Here is a 26,692-nt window from a genome sequence, read left to right as displayed (position 1 = left end):
GTTCCGACCTTGGAGCCCCAGAAGTAAGTGTCTCAGATCACAGAAACATTGTGACATTCTTCATTCAACACTTTTGTCCTGGAAAATAATTGTGTCTCAGTTTAATCAGGGAACATATATGTTAACAGTTGACAAAACATTGCCACAATGTTTCTGTGTATGTTGTTACTTAATTTCCACGGAAACCCTGCCAGGTCCTCACAGTTAACCCATTTTAAAGAGGAAGAAACGGAGACCAGGAGAGGTTGGGTGACTTTTCCAAGGCTAACAAATGAGAAGCAGGACTCAAAGCTAGATCTGACTCTCATCTTTCTCCTGAACCCTAAGTGTCTTACTAACTCTACAGTTTGATCTCCTATCAGACTGTTATAGCTTTTTTCTTTTACTCAAAAAAATTTTTAAGGGATCCCTGGGTGGCGCAGCGGTTTGGCGCCTGCCTTTGTCCCAGGGCGTGATCCTGGAGACCCGGGATCGAATCCCACGTCGGGCTCCCGGTGCATGGAGCCTGCTTCTCCCTCTGCCTGTGTCTCTGCCTCATTCTCTCTCTCTCTCTCTCTGTGACTATCACAAATAAATAAAAAAAATTAAAAAAAAATTTTTTAATTATAGTTTAATTGTAGGAATCAGAATCAAAGTATGTCCCTTAACCTAAAGATTCCTTTCCTTCTCTCCCTTTTTTCTTTTTCCATTTAATCTCTCTGTTGGAGAAACTGTGTTATTTTTTTTTTAAGATAGATTTATTTATTTATTTATTTATTTATTTATTTATTTATTCATGAGAGACACAGAGAGAGAGAGGCAGAGATACAGGCAGAGGGAGAAGCAGGTTCCACGCAGGGAGCCCGACGTCTCGGGTCTCCAGAATCAGGCCCTGGGCTGAAGGCGGCGCTAAACCACTGAGCCACCCGGGCTGCCCCAGAAACTGTGTTATTAACCCTATAGGTTACAGGATTCTTGTGGATCAGTCTGATTTCTGCTGGTTGCATTCCTTTGATGTCATTTAACATATTTGTCCCATCTCCTATATTTCATGTAGAGTGGTTGTTGGATCTAAAAGGCTGATCAGATGCTGGTTTGTATTTTTTTTTAATTTTGTTTTTTATTTTTTTTATTTTTTTTTTTATTTTTTTTGCCAAACTGCTTCATAGTTGGCATAATATAGTTCGGTCAGGGATCATATAGTACCTGCTTATCCCTCTTCTTTTGATATGAACAGGTTGACCATCAGGCCTAGATCTGTTTTCATGAGGAGCTGTAGAAAGGTGACCTTCCATCAGTCCTTCTTCATGAATGGCTGGAATGCTTTATAAAGGGAAGCTTCCCTTGTCAACTATCTGTTGCCCTAAAGTAAAGTATATATGGGAAAGGCTGAATGAATGCTTGTAGCTTTATTTGCCACTTTTCAACATAATGACTTGATCACCAAGCTTTCCCAAAGGGTTTATATGAATATTATAAACTCAACCATTCAGACATATTTGAGGTGTTTTTAATAGATTATAGTTACTAGTTGTATGGGTGCTCAGATGGTCTCACCTCTTCACCCCCTGCCCAAGTCTTTGCCATGACCCCAGGTGACTCTAAGAGCCCTCCTTGCTTCCAGGTTCATCTTGGACATTTCCTGCCCCAAACTCGAAGCAGCCATTTCTTTAAGAATTCCTGATTGCTTCCGGGGGGAACATCTTACTTAGCAACCTCTAGTCTGGGTGCTAGGGAGGTTCATTGTGACCGGATTGATCCTTGTTTATAGATTCTTTTCAGTGGACAGAACTAGGAGTTAAGTTTTTGTTTTTGTTTTTGTTTTTTTTAAACATCATAATTTTCAAGTGTGTTAGAGACAGCTGGCCGATTGTGGCCACAGAAGGTACATGGAAACTCCACTGAGCAGAAGCATCTGATCAAGTCTTTTTTCTTTCCCAGTGCTTAGTAATGACCTTGACTCACTGCTGTCTCTTGGAAATAAAGATTCATTCTGTCTACTGCTAAAGTTGACTAAAGCCTCAAACCTGGTGCATATTTAAAATTCTGTCAAAATTGTTCATCACCACACAGGCTTACATTCACTCACAATTGAGAAGGGTGGTGGAATTAGGATTTTCCAAGGGAGTGACCCTTGTCTATATATGTTCTGGGCATTATGCACATGTTTATGCAGATTGGCCTTGGTGCTGCACAACTGATTTGGGCTCCAGAGAGGGCACACAGGGACACAGGAAGATTTCTCCAGGTTTGCCATGCTCTGGTCTGAAAAGAATGGGAATAGGAAATATCCCCGCCCTGCTGGCTGTACTTTGAGACAGCAAAGGAGACAGGGATCTAGTTTGCCTGCTTCCTTTTCCCTTGGAACTGAGTCCTAGGCCATTAAGGCTTCTATCACAGGGTAGCGCAGACGGAGTGACTTAAACAACAAACATTTATTTCTCACAGTTCTGGAGGCTGGAAGTGGGAGATCAGGGCACCAGCATTGTTGGGTTCTTGGTGAGAGCCCTCTTTAGGATTTCAAGACACTGTTTTTCTTGCTGTGTTTCCACATGTGAAGAACAGAGGGAGGAAGCAAGCTATCTACTGTCTCTCTTCTTTTTAAGATTTTTTATTTTTTCATTTGAGAGATAGAGAGCAAGCACACAGAGGGAGAGGGAGAGGCAGACTGCCTACTGAGTGGAGAGCATGATGTGGGGCTCAATCCCAGGACCCTGAGATCATGACCTGAGCAGAAGACAGACGCTTAACCGACTAAGCCACCCAGGTGCCCCTTTACTATTTTTTTCTCTCTCTCTTTTTTAAAGATTTTATTTATTCATGAGAGAGACACACAGAGAGAGTGAGAGAGAGGCAGAGACACAGGCAGGCTCCATGCAGGGAGCCTGCCGTGGGACTCGATCCCGGGTCTCCAGGATCAGGCCCTGGGCTGAAAGCGGCGCTAAACCGCTGAGCCACCAGGGCTGCCCTACTATCTCTTTTATAAAGACACAAATCCCACTCATGTGCTCTCCAACCTCATGGCCTGATCACCTCCCAAAGCTGCATCTCCTAGTATCATCACGATGGGGGTTAAGATTTCAACATGAATTCTGAGGGGACACAAACATTAGTCCATGACAAACTCCTGTAAGTACTCAGGAGTCTAAGTACCTGGGCTATTGACAGTCCAGGTGAGATGGGGTCCTATAGGGGTCGAAAGTCTGTTTCAAAGAATATTATTGTGTTGTATCGTGTGTGTGTGTGTGTGTGTACGTTGATTCTTGTTATTCGTAGAATAATGTCAGGGTTCTGAACTAGCAAATGCTGAACCACTGCTCCTAGGGGAAATACAGAGTTAGGTTCCTGTGAGCCTCTGGGCACAACATTTTTGTTAACCCATCCACACATAACCTTGTTTTATGTGTTTCTGTTTAAAGACATCTCAGTAAATATTTTGACTCATTAACATTGTTCTTAGAAGCGACAGTGCTGTCACTCATGCTTGAACATGTATTCATCTAACACGTATTTTCTCCATGAGACACATCACAGCCTTCTTGGGTCTGGTAACGCCACTCAGCACCTGGGCACTATGATTATGGGCCATTTTAAGCAGTGGAATCATTTACGAAAAGCACAGGAATACCAAAAATGGGACACCAAGTAGACCACAAAAAGGACGCTTGTTTCCAACATAAGGGTTGTAACAAGAAGGCTGAGTGTGACTTTGTTTGACCTCAGCTAAGAGCAGGCAGGTCCAGCCAGTGGCTCAATGTTTCCACTGTTCTGCACTTGTCCAAGAATGACTGCCAAAGTGCCAGGAGTACTGATTTGGGGGTTATAATGAAATTTTAGTGAGTACATGAAATTGCAAAAATGAGTAAACAAATAATGCTGTGTGTGTGTCAACATGACCTCTATTCCACTGAAACCAGAATGGGCAAGGAGGGACAAGGAGGAGAGCACTTGGCCATGTGTTGTGGGAAAAGAGACAACACACGGGTTGCCCTAAGTGTTTGGGGAGATTCACTTCCAACTGTGTCATCAGGCTCAGCCTCTGTAATGCATTCACTTTTCTAACTACCTGTGACCCCTGTTTGCACTACTCTGAATACTCCTGTGGTCCCACAGGATCCCAAGATGAATCCCCAGGCTCCAGAACCCTATTTTTCTCAGGTTTGATCTAGCATTCGTGTTAAGAATATTTCTCACGTTTGAGTTTACTAAAAACCAAGAAACTGCGAAGACTATTTTTGGATTTGCCAAAATAGTCAAGGATCATAAGCTCCCCAGTTCTTAATCCTCCTCCTGAGGAGAAAACTGACTTAAAAAAAAAAAAAAAACTATAAGACTCTTAATTATTGAGAAGAGGAGTGGAGGAGGGAAATCCCTGGTAGGGTTGTTTCCCAAAGCTACTGTCCTGAATGAGGGGTGGGGGTGGTGGTGGTGGTGGGGACGTGGAGGGTGAGCAGCCAGGCGGGGGTAGGGTGGGGTGGGAGGTGCAGCTGGGGTGGGGCGGGGGGGGGGGGTTGATGCGGGACGTGGAGGGTGAGCAGCCAGGGCGGGGGGGGGGGGGGGGGGGGGGCGGGGTGCGGGAGGTGGAGGGTGAGCAGCCAGGCGGGGGTAGGGTGGGGTGGGGGGTGCAGCTGGGGTGGGGCGGGGGGGGGCGGTGATGCGGGACGTGGAGGGTGAGCAGCCAGGGCAGGGGGCGTGCGGGAGGTGGAGGGTGAGCAGCCTGGGCTGGGAGGTGCAGAACGTGGAGGGTGGGCAGCTGGGGCGGGGCTGCGGGGGCGGGGGGCGGTGCCGGACATGTAGGGTGAGTAGCCAGGGTGGGGGTGCGGGTTGGGGGAGGTGGAGGGTGAGCACCTGGGGTTGGGGGGGTGCGGGACGTGGAGGGTGAGCAGCCAGGGAGGAGGGGTGGGTGCGGAAGGTGGAGGGTGATCACCGGGGCGGGTGGTGGGTGCAGGACGTGGAGGGTGAGCCCGGGGTGGGGGGGAGGGGAGGGGGTGTTGCGGGATGTGGCGGGTGAGCAGCTGGGGGAGGTGCGGGAGGTGGAGGGTGAGCAGGCGGGGCAGGGGTGGGTGGGTGGGTGCGGGAGGTGGAGGGTGAGCACGGGGAGGGGGGCGGCGCCGGGGGGTGGGGTGCGGGCTGTGGTGGGTGAGCACGGGGGGGGGGGGGGAGGCGGGGGGGGGTGCGGGCGGTGGAGGGTGAGCACGGGGGAGGGCGGGGGGTGCGGGCGGTGGAGGGTGAGCACGGGGGGGCGGGGGGTGCAGGCGGTGGAGGGTGGGCACGGGGGGGTGCCGGGGGTGCGGGCGGTGGAGGGTGAGCACGTGGGGGGGCGGGGGGTGCGGGCGGTGGAGGGTGAGCAGGCGGGGGGGTGCGGGCGGTGGAGGGTGAGCACCGGGGGGTGCCGGGGGGTGCGGGCGGTGGAGGGTGAGCACGGGGGGGTGCGGGGGGTGCGGGCGGTGGAGGGTGAGCAGGCGCGGGGGTGTGGGCGGTGGAGGGTGAGCACCGGGGGGTGCCGGGGGGTGCGGGCGGTGGAGGGTGAGCACGGGGGGGTGCGGGGGGTGCGGGCGGTGGAGGGTGAGCACGGGGGGTGCGGGGGGTGCGGGCGGTGGAGGGTGAGCACGTGGGGGGGCGGGGGGTGCGGGCGGTGGAGGGTGAGCAGGCGGGGGGGTGCGGGCGGTGGAGGGTGAGCACCGGGGGGTGCCGGGGGGTGCGGGCGGTGGAGGGTGAGCACGGGGGGGTGCGGGGGGTGCGGGCGGTGGAGGGTGAGCAGGCGGGGGGGTGCGGGCGGTGGAGGGTGAGCACCGGGGGGTGCCGGGGGGTGCGGGCGGTGGAGGGTGAGCACGGGGGGGTGCGGGGGGTGCGGGCGGTGGAGGGTGAGCACGGGGGGGTGCGGGCGGTGGAGGGTGAGCACCGGGGGGTGCCGGGGGGTGCGGGCGGTGGAGGGTGAGCACCGGGGGGTGCCGGGGGTGCGGGCGGTGGAGGGTGAGCACCGGGGGGTGCCGGGGGGTGCGGGCGGTGGAGGGTGAGCCGCCGCTGTGTGTCTCCCGCAGGCAAGGCCCTGGTGGCGGTGGAGCCCGGCAACCGGACGGCCCCGCGCCGCTGCGCCTGCACCGCGGGCTACCACTGGAGCGCCGACTGCGACTGCTGCCGCCGCAACGCCGAGTGCGCGCCCGGCTTCGGCGCCCTGCACCCGGGTACGGCTCGGCTCGGCTCGGCTCGGCTCGGCTCGGCTCGGCTCGGCTCGGCTCGGCTCGGCTCGGCTCCGGCTCCGGCTCCGGCTCCGGGTGGCGCCCGCGGCTCTCGCGGGCCGAGCGGGCTCTGGGAGGCGACCGGCCCCACGCCCGGGGAGCAGGGCCCCGCTGCGAGCTCTTCCCGGGGAGTGTGGGCGCGGCCCACGCGCTGCCCTGAAGGCTCCTCCGTCTGGGGAACCTTGGGGTCCCCCCCACCCCCTTAGGCAGGCCCGGGTAATGCAGGGGGCCTCAGACTTTTTTTGTTTTTAAGGCTGGCTCACCCCCTTGGAAGAATTTTGAAGAACCATGCGCCCCTGGCAGACTTAGGTTGGCAGCTAATGTTTTTTATTGCCAAGTTAAAGAGTTGCTAAGGAATTCGTTTCCAAGGAATTATAACAGCAGTAACACTTTTAAAAATGGAATTCAGTGGCACCTAAACAGCAGAGCAATTTGATAAACACCATCATCCTTTTAAAAATGCACTCATGATCCTTCACTGTTGGAAGATTTATACAGTTCTTGTCCTTCCTTTGATTTGTATCCATTTCACCTGCCCCATAGAATTTTATCCTAATGCGTTTTTATGCTTGGAGGGCTTTGACTAATCACCTCTCCATGCACTTTCACATCAAAAATATGTACCGATTTGAGATCGTAATTTTAAAAAATTTCCTGTGACTCCAGGTTCAAAGAGTTAAAAACACTCCTGGGCTAAGTTGTTATTACAGTTATTACACGATGGTCAAAAAGTGATATATTTTGCTATAATATAATTGTAAAAGCTTTAGGTACTAAATAATGGGGGAGTTTCTTTTCTGATTCATATATTCATGGTCGAATATTATCTGTTGCTAAAATGTAACAGATTTCAACATTAATTCCGCTTCCACTAAGTGCTGAGAAACTTGTGTACATAAATAACTAAAGGGTAAGGAAGGCTTCTGGCAGAGGAGTGTCAGTTCTTTCAACACTTTCTGAGTCCCATGTGCAGGCCACATAGTGATGGGGATCAAAAGCTGTTTTTAATGATCTCTCTGTTAAGAACTCAGTTGTGTTCTCAGTTTTGTTAAAAGTAAAGAAATAGGTATCTTTTTGTCAAAAAAGTATTTCTTAGAGTCATTTACTTTTCTGACTTCTAGAAAGTATCCCCCAGCAGTTTTTTCAAGATGTAACAAACTGATGACTCATACCTGTTAGTCTTTCACTTAGAGGCATCCCCTGTTTTAACCCGGGAGACTTGGACAGGCTTAGGAGAGTTAAGACAGTCTGTTTTTCAATTCATACAGAAGAAGATGTCCATCAGAGTCTCACTGGTGCAGTCAGCCCCTATTACCAAATGTATCAACTAAACCAGATGAGCTTTCTCTTGGAAAAAGTTCAACTTAATTTTTTTTTTTTTTTTTTTTTTTTTAAAGAAAGAGAGAGAGCAGGGGAGGAACAGAGGGAGAAGGAGAGAGAGAATCTGAAGCAGGTTCCACACCCCATGGTGGAGCCTGGCTCCGGGCTCAATCTCATGGCCTTGAGATCATGACTTGAGCCAAAATCAAGAGTCAGATGGATGCTTAACCGACAGCCACCCAGGCGCCCCTTGATTTTTTTAATTATTAAAATAAATCTCCCTATGACAGCCAACTCCCTTATAAATTCAATTCTAAGACAAGGCCCCGAGGCTTTCAGTATGGAGGTGCTCTGAACACTTGAGTTTTCTGATGCCAGTATTTCGACTTATGGTAGCTTTTGGCAAAGCAGGATTTGGAGTGGGTAAGCAGCATGCCTTCTTTTGTGAAGTGGGGAAAGTGTGATTGTGTGAGGGGAAAAGAGAAAGGAGAACGTGCAAGATGCCCCTGGCAGGTCAGTGTTTCAAAGAGTAGATGTGGGAGTCAAGTACATGGATTTAATGCCCTTAAAGCTTCGTTTTTAAGGGTTACTCTTTTAAGAGTGTGTTAATATTTTAAAAGCTGTTTGGATTAATGTGACAACTAGATGTTAACTGGGTTTTTGTTAATATTGTTACAAAGTGAGTCAGAATAGTAGATTGAGGAGGGGGGTACCGTGCTTATTGAGGCAATTGCAGAAATCAAGAATGTACTTCCCATTTGACTTTGGGCAAAGAAAATCTAATTCCTTATTTTAGTGTTTTATTTTTGAAAATAAATCACAGAAGTGCTACTAATTTCAAGAGTAAATTGTGGTTTTGGCACTAGTCAATTGCCCGATTGTGATACCACACGGAAGCCAATGTTCTTCTTTATTGGAATTACCAAAGGGTCCTCCTGTGTCCATTGCAGGGAGGCTACTAGATGTAGGAAGTTAGAGACAGGTCCAATTTTGATAACGTAGCTGATGAGGAATGTGAGAGCTGAAGAAAGCTTCCCAACCAGGACTAATTCCTGCTTTCACTGCTGTGGCTTAAGGCAGGGGTTCAAAAGCCATCCCACCACTTGTGTTTCTGTAGATAGAGTTTTATTAGAAACACAGCCACATCTGTTTGCTTATATATTATCTATGATGCTTTCATACTACAAGTAATTACAGCAGAGTTCAGAGGGGCCTGCAAAGCCCAAGTTATTTACCCTATGGCCCTTTATAGAAAACATTTGCTGCTAACTCTTGGTTTAAAAGAGAGAGGCCTATAGGGTTTTTTTGGGAGGTGGGGTGGGGGAGGAAGGTTGTTTTTGTTTGAGAAAAGTTTGTGGCAGTCACTCTTGTGTTTGGACTGGTAAGCTGTATCTGGTCAGAAGGAATCAGGATAGGAAATTTTCCTTAAACACAGGAAAAGGGCTGTCATTCTCTGTAGACAAAGACTATATAAACCCAAAAAAGGCTGAAAGGAGAGAGTAGACAGGTGCCTGTTGAAACTAGGGAGATAGCAGGCTCCCCGGCTGGGAAACAGTATCCGTGACCAGGACAGTGACTCAGAACAGCCCAGAATCGGTACCTAAGTTGGATGCTGACGTTAGTGGCTTAATGAGGAGCCTGTTGCCTTGGTCTGTGACCTCCTGCTGGGACTGGGGATCCCCTGAATCCACGAGGCCCTAGGGCAATCGGCATCAGGCCATGAGGGTGGTTTGGGGAGGCCGGAGGCTCAGCGGGCGGTTCCTGATCTCTGGTCCTCTGAACATCATCCTGGCCGATCTCTAAGTGTCCCCTTTTGCTCTGGTTGTTCTCTTGTCCGTTTGTTTTTTCGACAGTGCAGCTCAACAAGGACACGGTATGCAAGCCCTGCCTCCTAGGCTACTTCTCCGATGTCTTTTCTTCCACTGAGAAATGCAAACCCTGGACCAAGTAAGTGACTTGGTAAAAAAAAAAAAGTAAGAGTTTGTTGATTTTAAACTCAGCCCGGGCCATCTCGTCTAGGTTGAAAACAGACTGATTCAGTTTGGCGAGGCTTTTTCTCAAACCCATTTTCTATCCGTGCAGCGTGGGGAAAAGAAATCAGCACGACTGATCTTCAGCTTTGATGTGTGACAGCCACTCTGTTGCTTTTCAGATTCAATTGGACCGAACCTTTGACTTACAGTGGCAGCTTCTCTTTTCCTTCTTCCAACCTTAGTTATTTGAAAATGATTTACAATGTTTATTATCGTTCACTCACCACTCCCATGCTTCCCAGCTTCCCCACACCACTGGCTCGTCCCGAGATGTGTGTGTGTGTGGGGGTGTGTGTGTGTGTGTGTGTGTAGATGCCTCCTGTTTATATAAATGTTTGCATACTCTAAACACCTTGGGTTTTATAACATAATGAGTGCTAAAGGAAGCTCATTCCATACGTGTTCACTTAGGTCTTTGTGGCCTTTTGCAGCTTGGTATTTCATCGTAGAGATGTACCATAGTTTAATTTAATAAATTCCCTATTGGTAGTCATTTAGGTAGTTTCCAGTCTGCTGCACTAATAAATAACTCTGCACTGAATCATTTCATATATATCCTGGGTTTCATACTTAATGTCAATATACGTGTGTGTAGTAGAATTATATGTGTATATATACAATGTCTGTTTATATAGTAGAATCATATGTATATGTATATACATGTATAGTGTGTATGTATATAGTATGTATAGTAGAATTATATGTATATATAGTGTATATAATTATATATATAATATACATTATTATTAATATTGATATATATATAATGGAATTTTTGGGTCCTTCCATTACATGCCTATGTTAAATACTAGTATATTCCCAATATATTTTTTAAAGATTTATTTATTTATTTAAGAGAGAGAGAGTAGGGGAGGGGCAAGGGAGAAGGAAGGAGAATCTTCAAGAAGACTCCCTGCTGAGTATGGAGCTTGATGCAGGACTCGATCTCATGACCCTGAGCTCATGACATGAGCTGATATCAAGAGTTGGACACTTAACCAAGCAGCCACCCAGGTGCTCCTCAATATATTAAGTCTCATTAGATATTTATTTTCTGATCCACTTATCCAAGTTTTACATTGAAAAGATTTTTTTGTGTGTGTTTTCAATGTCAAAAGAGCATTCATCAAAAGTTTATCACTCAGCCAAGGCAATTAAAGCATTTGGAATCTTCTTTACTGAAGGCACCAATGTGCTCTCTTTTGGACCATAGTGTTAGAGTGGTTCTTAGAGAATACTGGTAGTGGTTATTTTTGCTTATTTATTTGTCCAGGCTTCCGACGTGTGGACAGACACTGGGGATTCAGATGTGCAGGAGGACCTCTCAGTTCTCCTGAAGGAGCTAGAAATCTAGTGAAGTAGAGCCTTTTGTAGTGCGTGTTTTGTTTTTAAACAAGAATATAAAAGCAAAAGCACTTAACTACCTTTACCTCCACAGCTGTAGCATTCTTGGAGAGAAGGAAGTACGTCATGGGACTGATAAATCAGATGTGGTTTGTAGTTCTTCTCTGCCATCTACAAAGCCACCAAAAGGTATGTTTAAACAGAACAGGTTGGTTGTAGATGTGCTCAGTCTAGTCAGCAACTCTAGATTTCTCCCAAATTACATGTCGTGTCTCAAGGGATTTATTTCTCCCTTTTCATCCTATCATATCCGTGGTCACCTTTCACTTTTAACTCCAGGTATTTTAACTCCAGGTATGTTGTTTATTTGAAAATTTCCTACTCTGAAATGGATAACAATAAAGTATTCATACATACAAAAGAAAGAAAGAAAGAACAGAAACTGAGCTACAAATTTCATGAATTAAAATGCCCAAATATGGCAGGGTTGTGGAAGGTCACAGTAGGGGTATCTGCGGGAGATCTTGGTCACTAACCAGAGTTAGAATATAGCCATCATTATATATGGCATATTTTGTAGATCAAGTAATCTTCAGTAGAGTTTTGAAGCCTGACAAAGTTGACAGTTAATGGTGGATGCTGGTGTTACCCGGAGTGTGAGATGGTGCAGAGTAGGTCCAAAGATGGAAACGCCAAGCGCAGCAGGAAGAACCCAGGCCACAGGTTAATGGGGTTAATGAACTGAGAAAATCAGGGGTAAGATTTTATATTTTGGGAAACAGGAGGATATCTAAGCATTCTCAATATGGAGTTAACACAGAGTAACATTCAAAAAAGACCATTTTAAAGATAACATTGAAAAAAACTGAGGGAATAAAAAGTTACTTTAAACAAGAGAGGGGAGGAGAGGCAAGACTCCCAGAAACCAGGGCTGGTTAACCAAGAGTTCATAATATAAAGGATCTAGCAGGGAAGTGATCAAGGGGAAATGCGAGACATGGCCGAGTCCACGTTGTGCTGTAGATGAAATACTGAAACACTTTGCAGGATGGCTATAGTGCTGTTCTCATGACCAGCAGAGCCCAGGTGCCATGCTGTTCTTTGGAAAGAGATATGGGAAGGGGCTTCCTTTGGCCTCAGAGGCCATTCAGCTGCAGAGATTGACGTGTTCTGTAGGTGGGCAAAGATGGAACTGGCTGGTGTGGTCAAGGTAATTAGAGTTGTGCTAAAGTAGCCACTTTTATTTATTTATTCATTAAAGATTTAATCTAATTATTTGAGAGAGAGAGCATGAGCAGAGGGAGGGGCAAAGGGAGAGGGAGAAGCAGATGCCACACTGAGCAGGGAGCCCATCGTGGGGCTTGATCCCAGGACCCCAAGATCATGACCTGAGCTGAAGTCAGATGCTTAACCGACTCAGGTTAAGACATTTAGGCACCCCAAGTACCTACTTTTAAAGATGGTCGTGAGCTGGCTTCCTGCAGAGTGATGCCAGGCGTGGGGTTGGCTGCAGTGTTGGTGTCACTCTTTCAGAGGGGGTTGCACCCTCTGCACACCTGTGGTCAGAGTCAGGGACCATCCTTCTTCGCCAATGCCAGACCAACATCTTTGATTCTGGGCTTTGATTCAAAGGGTTTTGTTTTTAAATAAAAATGAAAATAATCCGAGAATTAAATTATCTTTAACACCTTTTCCTCCTTTCTCCTTTTCTTCCAATACAGAACCCCAGATTTACTTGCCCAGTTTAATTATTCTGCTTCTCTTCATATCCGTGGCATTAGTTGCTGCTGTCATCTTTGGTGTTTATTATAGGAAAAAAGGAAAAGCACTAACAGGTACTGTGTCTATGCTGGTTTTTGAAAATTAATCTTAAAGAAAGGAGATGCATTTCTAGGTATACGCTTTGGAAGACACATATTGCCTGTGACAGCCTCTGATGATCCGCCCACAGTAAGTGCCTTGACTCGGTTGCAGTTACTTACACTAAGGAGAAATACCCTCTATACCTCATTTTTTCTATTGTCCTCTGGCCAAAAAAATAAACAAAAACCCATGGTGCCTGTTGATGTGTAAGCCAACAAAATCTGCCAGGTTCAGGAAACTGATGACCTGTAAGTTGTATGTTCATGTCAGTTGCCTTTATCCAAGAATTACCAACATTTTTTATGTACCCACTTAACATAGAGACAAATGTTCAGGTAAATGGCAGGTGGAAAGTGTTGACTGGGATCTTACCTTGAGATATGAATATAAAATTGTGAAAATCAGCTACCTCATATTCAGTAAAATGTAGGTGCTCATTCTTAGAATGAATAGTCTGGTGTTAACCTTGTTTCTTGGGAACAATTTCTTCACAAACAATTGTCCCATAGTGCCTTTTAACATCACTGCATATTTGACATTTACAAAGTTAAAATAGTGTCATTTCTTGTTAAAGGATTTTATTTATTTATTTGACAGAGAGAGAAGAGAATGAGCACACAAGCACGAGGGTAGTGGCAAAGGGAGAATGAGAAGCAGGCTCCCCATGGAGCAGGGAGCCTGACTTGGGGCTTGATCCTGGGACCCTGAGATCATGACCTGAGCCAAGGGCAGATGCTTAACCGACTGAGCCACCCAGGTGCCCAAGAATGTCATTTTTCAGAAAGGATTCTTCAAGAGATTTCTTCATGTTTTTGTGGGTAGATCTCCTTCTCTAGGAGCACTGTTGTCTCACTATCCTTTTTTCCTTTTTGGTTGCTCAGGTGTTTATCACATCCACCTCTGCTTTGCTGTGACTTGATCAGTTCTCCTGTGTCACATGCACAGACTTCCTGAAACCTTACCTATCTTGCTCTTTCCATTAATGTCATGTTACTTAATGTAACGCTCAGCCATCGAAAGTTTTTAAAGAAGGAAGATAGTGTTTGAAGATGCCTGTGTTCAGAGAACAGTGTTAGATGACTTTTTAAAAAAACATTTATTATTATTATTATTCAGAGAGAGAGAGAGAGGCAGAGACAGAAGCAGGTTCCATGCAGGGAGACCAACGTGGGACTGCATCCTGGGCCTCCAGGATCACACCCCGGGCTGCAGGCGGCGCTTAACCACTGTGTCACCGGGGCTACCCAGATGACTTTTTTTTAGTCTACTCATTATTGAATTTTTTTTTTTTTTTTAGATTTTATTTATTTATTCATGAGAGAGAAAGAGGGGCAAAGAGACAGAGACACAGGCAGAGGGAGAAGCAGGCTCCATGCAGGGAGCCCAATGTGGGACTCAATCCCAGGTCTCCAGGATCAGGCCCCTGGGCTGAAGGCTGCGCTAAACCGCTGAGCCACCTGGGCTGCCCCTGAATTTTTTTTTTTTTTTAAGATTTTATTTATTGGGATCCCTGGGTGGCTCAGCGGTTTAGCACCTGCCTTTGGCCCAGGGCGTGATCCTGGAGACACGGGATCAAATCCCGCGTCGGGCTCCCGGTGCATGGAGCCTGCTTCTCCCTCTGCCTGTGTCTCTGCCTCTCTCTCTCTCTCTCTCTCTCTCTCTCTGTGACTATCATAAATAAATAAAAATTAAAAAAAATTTTTTAAAAAGATTTTATTTATTTATTGATGAGAGACAGAGAGAAAAAGAGGCAGAGACACAGGCAGAGGGAGAAGCAGGCTCCTTGCAGGGAGCCTGATGTGGGACTCGATCCCAGGACTCCAGGATCACGCCCTGAGCCAAAGGCAGATGCTCAACCCCTGAGCCACCCAGGTGCCCCTTGAATATTTTTATTTAATGCTGCTCCACTTCCCTAGCAACCTGGTAGCTAGGCATTTGAATACACTGCATGTTCAGTCAATGAGGGTCACTCATGGAGCCATGTTTATGTGAGAAAAACAGATTTCTGATTTTTTTTTTTTTTTGTCTCTGCAATAATCTCTTCCTGCCATATTTAATCAATGAGGACAATGGACCTACTACTTACTAAATCAGAATGTAGGCCTGTTAAGCCTCTCTTCATCCATTCATACTGCACAGGTTTCTTGACACCCCCCCCCCCCCAGGGGTTGGGGGACAGGTGGCCCTTGGGGCTCCTTACTGCACAGCACAGTGCAGGCCCTTTGTTGGGCAAGCTGTAGAATGAGGCTGAGTGCTGAGACGGAACTTACAGAGCTCCAGGTGAGCAGAGGACGGGGGTTGTCTGGCCTCGGGGCCAGCAGGGGCCTCCCCGAGGAGAGAAGGAGCTGCCAGGTGGAGTTAGCTAAGGTTCCTGAAGCTGGAGCAAAGTCAGAGCCAGCGTGAGACAAAACGGAGAGGGAAGCATGGCCAGATGATGCAGCCCTGCAGGCTTGCTGAAGGAGTTTGTTCCTTGTCCTTCCCAAAGAGAAGTAAAACTAGCCATCTGGTTGTAGGATAGAAGACAGATTTGGGGGTGCAGTAGAGTGGATGCAGACACACCAGTTAGGAGGGCTTTTACATCCAAAAGAGAGATGATCTTAGTAATTATGAATATCTCCTCGTGTACAAGTAACATTTTTTAATTTTTTTTATTTTTAAAGATTTGTATTTATTCATGAGAAACAGAGAGAGAGAGAGGCAGAGACACAGGCAGAGGGAGAAGCAGGCTCCATGCAGGAAGCCTGATGCAGGACTCGATCCCCAGACCTGGGATCACAGCCTGAGCCAAAGGCAGATGCTCAACAGCTGAGCCACCCAGGCGTCCCACAAGTAGCATTTTTTAGCCATTTGTGATTATCTAGTACTGGTCCCTACAAGGGAAGAGCTACAAGCTTCCTTTTATTTGGGGGTAACTTTATGTAGTTTCAAAACTATAGAGAGGAAGCAAGAATAATAATGATGATAGCAATAACTGACATATATTGAGTATTTATTCTATGCTAGCTCTGCTTATGCGTTTTACATGTACTCACAAAATCACAACGGCACCATGAGGCAGGCGCTGTTATTTCTCCCGTGTCATGATGACGAAACCGAGACTCAGAGAAGTGAAATGAACCACTTGGCAAGGTCGTGTGATAGGGATCATTAGCTGTTATCATGACCTGATTATCTTCTCCTGGAGAATGGACAGCCTCCGCTTCAGTGTTTCTAGTGAATTCAGCATCAAATAGTGGAGGTGGAGTAAAAATTTATCTTTGTAGAACATAAATTCATCTATTTTTTTCAGTGCGTAGATTTTTTTTTAAGATTTTATTTATTTATTTGAGAGACAGAAAGAGAGAGAGAGAAGTGGGGGGGGGAGGGAAAGCATAGAGGGAGAATGACAGGGAGAAGCAGACTCCCCACTAAGCAGGGAGCCTGATGTAGGGCCCCATCCCAGGACCCCCAGGATCATGACCTGAGCTGAAGGCAGAGGCTTGACTGACTGAGCCACCCAGGTGCCCTAGATTTGACTTTTTAAAAGTTTTGTCACTTTTGTTTTTGCTTTTTTTTTTATTAAAAAAAAAGATTTTATTTATTTGAGAGACAGTTTGAGTGGGGAGGAAGGGAAGAAGGAGAGGGAAAAGCAGGCTCCTCCTGAACAGGGAGCCTGAGGAGGGGCTCATCACTGGAACCCTGAGATCATGACTTGATCACAACCAAGTGAGCCATCCAGGTGCCCCTCAGCATTTCTGTTTTTAAAAGTTAGTGGAGATGCGTTCTTATTTATGCCACAGAACATACTCGTTCTCCCGAGAAGCAACAGGATATAGTAGAAAAGCATGTGCGGCCCACTGGGACTCAGTGGGGTCAGACAGCCTCCTGGCATGTACTTTTTCTTTATCATGCATCCGTGTGAGCTAATTGACTGCAAAAGCAATGCCCTAGGCCTGTGTCTTCATGCTTCCCATGCACTGCCTAGCCCTGTCCCTCATGGCCACAGAAAAAGTGGCAAAGGGAATGAGAATGCCTCCCGTCCTAACAGCAGCTCTGAGTGTGCCCAGAGGAATTCATTCAGTGGAACATTAGCGGATGATACTTTGCTTTACATCAGAAAGTTCTGTTTGGGGGAGGAGGTGTCTTCGAATGGGTTGGTTTTCTTTTAAATGTTTTCACTCTCAGGAGCTCTCACCCAAAGACTCGCAGAGGCCTGTGTTTAAAGAAACACTGAGCTGACATAGTGATCGATGATGATACTGAATTAGAGGAAATAAAATGAAGTTCTTCTCCTTACTCTGTTTTTCTAGCTAATTTGTGGCACTGGGTCAATGAGGCTTGCGGCCGCCTAAGTGTAAATAAGGTAAGTTTAAAAGTCTTAAGTGCCTCCTTCACATCCTTTTACTCCTTCGGCTGCTATGGCTGTGAATAATCAAATACTGAGCCCCACTGTGAATGGGATGGTTCCTTGAGGGATGGAACCCTGAATCCCAGGACTGATCTCCACAGAAAAACCCAAAGCCCAAGTGGGTGCCCCTCCTAAATGCTCTTTTCTTCGCATTTCCTTCCACTCATCATCTCTGTGTACATACATTATTTATGTTGTTCTAGCGCCAATCTTGATTGCCTAGGATAGCTTCCAAGGAGGAAGGAGCTGCCATTTCCCTCTACTCTGTAGTTATTTTGGTAACTTTTAATTTTGATCTAATCAAAATTATAGAAAAGCAGTGAGAATAGTACAAAAAACTCCCCACACACCCTAAACTCAGCCCCACCAACTGCTTACACTTTCTCACATTGTATTATCACCTGCTCTCTGTATCTGTGTGTTTTTATTCTCCAACCATTTTAGAGTGAATGTGACAGACGTCACGCTCCTATACCCTTAAATACTTTGGTGTGAATTTCTCAAGAACAAGCATATTCTCTTATATGACCATAGTACATTTATCAAAATTGAGAAATTTAGTAGTGGACTAAGTAGACTTAGTAGACTCTTATCTGATCAGCATGCAGTCTTAAAAATTTCCTTGATTATCCCATTATGTCCCCTAGGGCTATTGTCTTAGGTATAAAGAATAAACATTTTAAACTCAGAGTTCCTCCTGATTCTTCCAATTCCAGTCCCCACACCCCACAGGATTCCTTTGTTTTTTCTTACCTGGATTTGAATCTTCCCTTCTCCAACAGGATAAAGCCTGGTTCCTGTTATTCTCAGTATATTTACTCATTTGCTCACTGCCAGTAGACACAGAAATTAGTTTCAGAATTACCAAACCATACTACAGAAAAAAAAAAAAAAAAAAAAACCCAAAGCTACAAACTGGAGTTCCTTATTCGTTTGTAGTTTATTTTTTTTAATTTATATTGAATGTATATGGACAAAATACTGTGTTCTAAAGTTATTGGAGTTAGCTCTTCGCCTTGCTTCAGTGTGAACATGCTATTCGTTTGAAATGCAGTTTGATTCATTTGTTTCCATATTCCATTTTGGGTTCTCCCCTACTCTATAATCTTAAATAACACAAACAAAGTGCCATAATGAGTGTTCCATCTGTACTTGTTATGGTGGAAATAATTATTCTAAACCATTTTCAGCCATGGTTCGCAGAAACATGTTCTAATATCTCTGGGTATTAATACTTCTGCCTTCTGAATTTAAATCAGCAGGAGTCCTCAGGCAACAATTTTAGCAGCGCTCACATGGAAGCCTCTAGTCAGCGTGAAATTTGTGATGGTGTCTTACTGCTGACTCTGGAAGAGAAGATGTTTTCTGAAGATATGTGCTGCCCAGACAGTGGTGGTGGCTGTGGGGGCGCGTGTGCAGGCGGCGGCCCCAGTACAGGGGGAGAAGATGCCGGAATGCTCACCTTGGTCAGCCAGGTGGAGGGGGACTCCTGCAGGCAGATTCCCACGGAGGACGAATACGTGGACAGGTCCTCCCAGACCCCAGACTCTTCCCTGTTCCTCACTCAGCCTGGAAGCAAATCCACACCCCCTTTCCCCGAGCCCCTGGAGGTGGGGGAGAATGACAGGTTGAGCCAGTGCTTCACTGGGACAGAGAGCCTGGGAGATTCTGAAAGCGGCAACTTGGTGGAGCCGCCGTGCAGGACTGATTGGATCCCCATAGCCTCCGAAAAGTACTTGCAAAAAGAAGTGGAGGGTGGCCACTGCCCCCACTGGGCAGCCAGCTGCAGCTTCAGCTCGGCGGATGGCTGTGCAAACTGCGGAAAGCCTCCCGGGGGGGGCCGGGAACCCCTCGTGGCTTCCCCGAAAAGTGGACCTCTGCCCCAGTGCGCCTACGGCATGGGCCTTCCGCCCGAGGGTGCAGCAGATGGGGCCGGCCAGCCCCTGGACGGGGCTGACGTCAGGCTTCCCGGCTCCATGAGGGGAGGCCCTGGGTCTGCAAGTGCCTCTGGGGACCAGCCACCTGCATCTGGTAAGTGATTTTCCTGGTCTCTCACCTCCAAGCCAAAAGGCCTGTTCTTTGTGCAGTGTTGGAAGGCAAGTGTCACAGACCATTTTGGGAAGAAGGATGCTAACGTGGGGAAGATTCCACTTGAATCTTTTCTCCTGCTAGGCCTCTTTGCAGGGTGGTTGTTTTTTTTTTTTTTTTAAGATTTTATTTATTTATTCATGAGAGACACACAGAGAGAGGCAGAGGCATACGCAGAGGGAGAAGCAGGCTCCGTGCAGGAAGGCCACTGTGGGACTTGATCCCAGAACCCTGGGATCACGCTCTGAGCCAAAGGCAGATGCTCAACCGCTGAGCCACCCAGGCGTCCCTGCACGGTGGGTTTTGATGCAATCGACATGTTGAGTTTGTGGGTCTTGCCCACTGCCATGAGGTTTTGTCCTCCAGCCCTGGGGCTGTCTCTTCACTTCCACATGCCCCAGGCCCACCATGGACCCCCTGCAGGCAATGTCAACAGCCACCTCAGGGCTGGCTGAAGTTGAGGCATACCCTCAGAATTCTGGGCTTTGTTTTTGTTTTTCAAGCAACCTATGCCTTAGATCTCCCCTGAGGAAGCTCTGTTTTAATCTTTAATTAATTAATTAATATTTATTCAAAGTAGCTTGTTGGTTCTTTACTAAATTAATGATGCAGTAAAACCATCCTTTAATACTTTATTTGAGAAGCCCCTTTTACAACCACTGCAGATAATATATTTACAGAACCAGGAGGATCATTTTACAATTTAAAATCATTATAGAGATTTATCGCTGCACCACTGCTTGAGCATGAATAGCCCACCAATTATAATATTATAACTTTTTCCCCCCACAGGGGTAAAGCACCATCTGTTTTATTATGTAGTTACAAGGAACTCTGCCGCTGATGGTGAGGGCTCTGGGTACTGTTTACCACATGGGGGGTCAGGGATCTCTTTGAGAATCTTCTGACAGCTATAGGCACTCTCTCCAGAAATATGAATATATGGATATGCACTATTTAAGGGGCTTCACAGAATCCTTCCACCCCCAAAAGAAAAAAGAAAAAAAGCCCATTGGTGGACCTCCTTTATCCCGGGATGCATTTTCTTTTTCTTTCCTGCCTCTTTATTTAGACAGCGAGTAGTGCTAGCAGCTGGTCTTCGAATTATTTTATAACCCTGGGGTAGCTGGATCCTGCCCTAAACACAGAGACTCTCCTGCCTCATGTTGATGATGGCTCCTGGCTTATTTGGTAGAACAATGCACTTTAATCTGTCTTCCAAGCTTTGTGGTTTTGCTGCAACTATACAAATTCACTGATGTGTAAATTCTATAACATCAGTTCTCAAATTGAAAGGAGGAGATACATTTGGGAGATATTTTCAAAGAACTGATTTGTTATTCCTTCAGAAGACCTCAAGGTTAAGATTTAAGGAATTTCCATAACTAAAAGTTTGGCTCTGCTGTTCCTTTGTATGATTCTATTTCTTTTTTAGTGGTTAATTTTCTTCCTGTTGGTCATAGAGACATACAGAACACTAGCTTTTCAGGCTGTGGGGAGTGGGGAGGCCAAAGCTGAGCATGGCAGTGGCCACGTCCTGGTGCCACTGCCAGAGGCAGAACAGTGTTTCAGTTAGTGATGCGAGAAAGGTGATGTTTGCCACTGTGTGAAAATCATCAGCAGCTGTTGGAAGAAAAGAATTGGCCAAATTTAAAGAGATGATGATGATGATGATTTTGCTCAGCGTCATGAAACCAAAAGCTAGGTCTGTGCTCTACTATGAAGAGTTAAAACAGTGCCCTCGTCTGTTTCTCATCATCATTTATTTCTCCAGCACTAAACAGCTAGGCATGGAGGAAAGGGGGGAAAAAAGTGTGTCATCAACTAAATGGTGTTAATTTGCGGAAAGTTTACACTGCTTTCTCTCTGTTCGTCTGGTGCTTAGCCATGCAAAACATCCGTGGAGAGTCTGCCTACGGATGCCAGCATGAGGGCCAAATTCATTCTCGCCTGAGGAGAAGCAGCAGCCAGATTGATTTTTGAGGCTGTGCTGTTCTCTCCATAATTACTTCTATGTGAACAGGCCTTCTGGTTCCTGGTCAAAATAGCACTTTCTCATTATTGCCTTTTTTTTTTTTTTTTAAAGATTGTCATTATTTATGTTCTATAAAATGTGTGAAAGAGGATGGAGCTTGGGTGAAAGATCAGAGGGAGTCTAATCCTATTTCATCTTCTGAAAGCCACCGTGCTCTCGGGACTTGAAGGAGGTGGACTTTTTTTAATTGGGTTTTAGATTTTTATTTGTGGGTATTTGAAAAAAAAACACAGACACACAATCAAATCAAGTGGTTTCTGGGAAAATGACATGATTGGGCACTTCCTCAGTAGGGAGGAGTATCTGCTTTGCACTGAGCAGCCCTTTGATGCTTCTTCAAACGGTTCTACAAGTGTAACTTTAAAAAATAATACCCAATGATAAAGCTGTTTTAGCAATGTTATAAACTCTTTAAAAAAAGGGGGAATTATTAACAAAGACCAATAAGGGAAAAACATATATTTGGTTATATATCATATAACCATTTCTTAATTTACATCTTAAATTACTATCCTGATGACATAATGGTGGTTACCTTGGTTACAAATCCTTTCATCTAGAGTTTGGAGAATTCTCACTGTGTCTAGAAAATTAGTTCACGTGAAAGAATCACTTCTTGCAACTAATGTGTGTCTGTAGTGGCCGATGACTTGGCTTTTGGCTTTTGAAATCACTTTCTTGATTTGGCCACTTCTTAGCTAGAAACAGTTGTTTATTTACAGGGTCCGCAGTGGTTATTAATGAACACCAGCTATACATTGGCTTTTCTATCATATCTTTTTGAGGCTCAACTGAGCCACAGAGACTTGGGAAAACCAACAAAACAAGTAGGGATTGAGGTCAGGGAATGGAAAACTGAAGAAAGCAATAACTTGAGACAGCAAGGCCTTCAGCAGCGGGGCGTCCCACCCCCTCAACCCCCCCCTGCCCCCCACTTAAGTTTTGATCAAAGCCAGCCTTTTTTTACTACAAACATCCCTCACCTTCCTCCTCTGCTCTGTTGCGTGCTTCTGCTAGTGTGAGTCACCCTGTCCCCACTCTGTCCCCTTCCACAGAGCGCCCACTCCTCCAGTCCTTGAAGGCTCTGCTCCAGTGCTCCTTGGGAACCAGGGAGGGCAGTGTGCTGGCTGCACGCTTTCCCTCTTTCTCACTGAGCCGGGCACACGCACACTTTTACCAACAGGCGGCCTCCAGGTAGCCACACCGTGCAGCGGGAATTTCCATGACCTTCGCCACACCTGATCTTTCCAGGCTCTCCCAAGGTGCCTTAGTCACAGCGTGTGAAGCTCATTCACTCAGCCAGTCATGAGTAACTCAAGGAACAGGAGGCCATATCTTCCTGTTTGTTCCCTAAACTCACTCTCGGCCTCCCACGTCTTCCGTCTGCTGTGGGGAGCTGGAGGCCAAGCAGGGAATGGGGGGACTGGCCTTAGCTGTCCTGGACAGACCTCAGTGGCCTGGGTAGAGGCGGCAAAGGTGAGCTGGTTCATCCAAATGGCCAAATGGCAGTGATACACCAACGCCCATTCCTGGGAGCCTGGAGCACTGGAGGTTGAAGGGCACCCACCTGACCCCATTTCTCCCCATCCTCAGTCTCCCTCTCATGAAATGACTATCTTTGACCACCCATCCTGGAAGGACAGATAAAGGTTTGCCTACCTTAATTTTCTTCCCCCTCCCTCCCATCCCCCCAAGCAATGAACGATGTTCTAGTTCTTTCTTCACTTTCCTGTTGGAATGCCATCCACTAGCTTGTGTTTGTCTCACTTTTAGTCAGGTGCTATAAGGGCAAGTATTAGCTCATTGACCCTGTAAGTTAAAAAATGACATTTTATTATTTGGTTGTGTGGCAATATTCATTGGTACTGAGAGTCAATGCATTCTTTCAAAATATATGAAAAATTTGTTTACTGTACAATTCAGTCCTGCTTGCTTTCTCTCTGTTCTAATGGGGCTCCTTTTGGAAGAGTTTCATTTGTAAGTCATTCTAAGTAACTTTCAAGCATGATTCAGAATGGAACTATTAAATACTGCTTCCCTTCCTCTATCATCATATACTCAGTTTCTTCCAAATGCCTAAAACAGAGCTTGCATTTCCATAAAAAGGAAAATCACATGAGAAGCATATGGGTTAAATATAAAATAAGTTTTTAAAAAATTCCAAAAGAACTCAGTGTAGCCTGGGTAGTTTGAGTGTATTTGTGTATATTTTTAGTTTTGTTCCTTGGGAGAAAATCTACATGACAATTGGGTGGTATTATTTGGCATAGTTCTTGTGATTTAATATTCATATGTTATGCATTTTAAACAACCTAATAAGTTTTTGGGAAGAAGAGTGTGTATTACCTTGCTTAAAGATGTGAATTCTCTTAGAGATTGAGTTCTTAAAATGACGCTTGTTTCCTCTGCCCAAGAAAGAGAGATTCCATGGAGCCGCCATGTCAAGCATGGACTTAGCGAAGTGTAGACATCTTTCTGATTATGAAGGGACACTTCATTTGTCCATTGTTTCTGTTGACTTCAATGCTTTTTTTTTTTAATTTTTTTCAATGCTATTTTTAACCGTCTCAAGTTACCTGAAAAATTTGCTAGTTATGTCACATTAAATATTAATGTTACCCCCAAAACACATTTCAAATGTTACAAATTCTTCAAAATTTGTAATTTAATAAAATTCCTCATGCATTCTGGCTCTCAAATCCCACTTTTTGGTAGCTTCAAATACAATTCCCAGTCACCTTGTGTTGAAAGATGAGTAGACCATTTTGACATCCTGATTATCTGATTGTGAAGTCTGTAGCTTAAACCACTGCACTGCTGCCATCAAATTGGTGATTGATCGCCAATCAAATTATTGATTTCATTTGTTTACTGTATGTTGGAGACTCTCCAGTGAACCATAGAATAAGGGGTCTGGGATAGTTGACTTCTCTGACTGAGCGAGGGGCAGTGGCCAGGCCAGGTCCAGAAAGTTCTATGGGCAGGGACAGTAGGGTTGGTGCAGCAGGTGATGGCTACCTTGGCCTGTGAGTCCCCTCCTTTCTGCGAGTTGTCTCCAAAATATGCTATTTTCACTATCCCTGATTCTTTTGTGAGGAAAGCTCTTTCCTTCATATACTTCCAACTCCATCTATTTTCTCAAGAGAAAATGTTAAAGTCAATGCCAGGAGGAGCCCAGTAGGGGAAGGCTCTCAGAAAGACAGCCAAGGAAAGTAAGGAAGAAGGGAGTGATAGACTCTTGCTTTGCTTGTATTCCTGGAGGCCAAATGGACTATAAAAGTCTGAGGCCTTTGTAAGGCATCTTGGATGAGCCTCATGTACACCATCCTTCCCTTTTCATATTTCCCCTTACCAGCTACCAACATGGTCTGCCCCCTAACAGCAGAACAACCCAGGGCTTCCTTGGCACTCAGTGGAAAGACTTACCCCTTTGGGGAAGGTACCAACTATAGAAGTCATGGCAACCATGCTGAAAGGGAGGCCTCCTTAGCACCCACATAATCATGCAGCTTGCTGACATGGGGACCCATTGACTTGCCCTCTTTGGCAGGCTTGCATAACCCTATAAAACCTTTCTGTCCTAAAAAGTAAAAAGCAAATTTTAAGGAATTCTTTGCTATTGAGAAGGACCATTCAGCACTGAGGTATATTATAGGATAAGAATATTACCAGCTCATTCTAAACCTTGATCTACTCCATTGCTATGGGCAAGTCATAGCTTGAGAAACAAGACCACAAGGGGTTTAGTGCAGAGCTGTATAGATGAGTGTTCAAACCAGTGACAGTCATAATGATGAATTATTTTGGCAAACAAGAGTTGATTAGACTTTTGAAGGAAAGTGCCCTCTCAGTCTTCAAGATGTGTTGAGATCCTCCAACAAGACACGGATGGAAAAGTAACATTACTGCCTGGCACATTCCACCCATCTCTTTCCCTGTGAGTTCCACGCACACCAATACTACCTCCTGGGAGTAGTAATGCCTTTAGTGCACTGTGACTCATTCTCTGCGATTTCCTGAACATTTTCAAATCCATCATCTCATTTGACCCTTACGCCATCCTGTGGGTGTTCATTCATTCATTTATTCTTTCATGTAACAGGTATTGTGTGATGCTCTGTGAGGCTGCACACTGCCAGGCTAGCAGGGCTTGAAACTTGATTTTCATTTGACAAACAAGCAGACTGAAATCTGGAAAGGTGTTAGGTGGCTTGTCCCAAATCCCACAGCTAGGGAGGGCTGAGCAGGACCAGACCAGAGCTTCCAGATCCCTGCTCACTCCTCTGTCCCTCCCTTCTTATCCTCCTATACTCATCCCTTTAGCTGAGATTTTAGTGGCTGCTGGAGTACAGGAGGATAAGAAGTGGGGAGTGACAGAGGAGCGAACAGGGGTCTGGAAGCTCTGGTTGAGCACCTTCTGCTCTTTGGAGACCACACCACCAGGATGACATTGACATTATTTGATGACTGGCAGGTGAATCTGCATTAGGACAAGTCATGAAAAAAGAAGGCTGTTTGACAGTTTCCATCTTTGTGGCAGTGTCAGGAGAAGGGGGAGAAAGAAGCAAGACTGGAATGGTCAGATGCAAAGTAGCTTTGAGCTGGTGTTTGCATTGCAGCCAGCCCGGCATGAAGGAAGCACTCAATAAACTCTGGATTTGGGGTGGTGTTTCTATTAGAATTGTTACTACAATGGGTGCTCTCTTAACCTGTGTACTCTTTTTTTTTTTTAACCTGTGTACTCCTAACCATAGATTAGTATACATTCTTTTCTCCCTCTGTAGAGTAAGCTGATGGAAGCCCTTAGTACACTGATTACTCACAATTAATGGGTCCCTCTAGAATACCCAGGTCCTTCTGCTCCCACTTGGTGAATGGCTGCACTTACTAAATCTGTGGGTGCTGCAAATGTGAGCTGGTCCTATTAAAACTGGTAAGCTGGTAAAAAGAAGTATGTTTGATAAGCATGAGAACTGTTTCTATGAACACCGTTCAGTGTTTTGGGACTATTTAAAGAATGAGTTGTTCAGCTCTTTTTGCTGTTGAAGCTGAGGTGGGTGAGACAAGTACGTTCAGGGAAGACAACTCTAGAAGGATTCTGCACTTAGACTGCTTGGTAGGTGGCTTGGTTCTCATGCCACTTAAAAGACACCAGAACTCGAGACTGGAGGCAAAGCATTAAAGGTATCATTGATTTCTCAAAGGGACTCAGTGCTACATCAGAGAGTTAGTGTAGAATGTTTCACAGCAAATGACAGGTGGCTTGAACATCAGGGAAACGTATCATAGGGTCTGTGTTTTGGTGGCACTAGTAGAGAGCCTCTGCAACTCAGTGTCTTGCCAAACACTGAGTTCTTTATCAGTGCAGAAAATCAGATTCACAAACACTTCTGCAATATTGAAA

General features: G+C 45.8%; 1 protein-coding gene across 1 annotated transcript in view; it reads left to right on the top strand.

Annotated features, from left to right (window-relative positions):
- The window catches only part of TNFRSF11A (TNF receptor superfamily member 11a), a gene marked incomplete at its 3' end in the record, with an annotated part of 53,009 nt that overhangs the window by 21,430 nt on the left and 4,887 nt on the right, over positions 1 to 26,692 (top strand). Inside the window, exons 4-9 of the mRNA XM_049112268.1 lie at positions 6,021 to 6,164; positions 9,397 to 9,485; positions 11,010 to 11,104; positions 12,637 to 12,750; positions 17,068 to 17,120; positions 18,425 to 19,196. Coding sequence (XP_048968225.1) covers positions 6,021 to 6,164; positions 9,397 to 9,485; positions 11,010 to 11,104; positions 12,637 to 12,750; positions 17,068 to 17,120; positions 18,425 to 19,196 — 1,267 coding nt within the window. The remainder of the gene's footprint in view (positions 1 to 6,020; positions 6,165 to 9,396; positions 9,486 to 11,009; positions 11,105 to 12,636; positions 12,751 to 17,067; positions 17,121 to 18,424; positions 19,197 to 26,692) is intronic.

The sequence above is a fragment of the Canis lupus genome, chromosome 1, assembly GCF_003254725.2.
Source record: "Canis lupus dingo isolate Sandy chromosome 1, ASM325472v2, whole genome shotgun sequence".
Taxonomy (NCBI): domain Eukaryota; kingdom Metazoa; phylum Chordata; class Mammalia; order Carnivora; family Canidae; genus Canis; species Canis lupus.
This window is presented reverse-complemented; position numbering and strand designations above follow the sequence as displayed.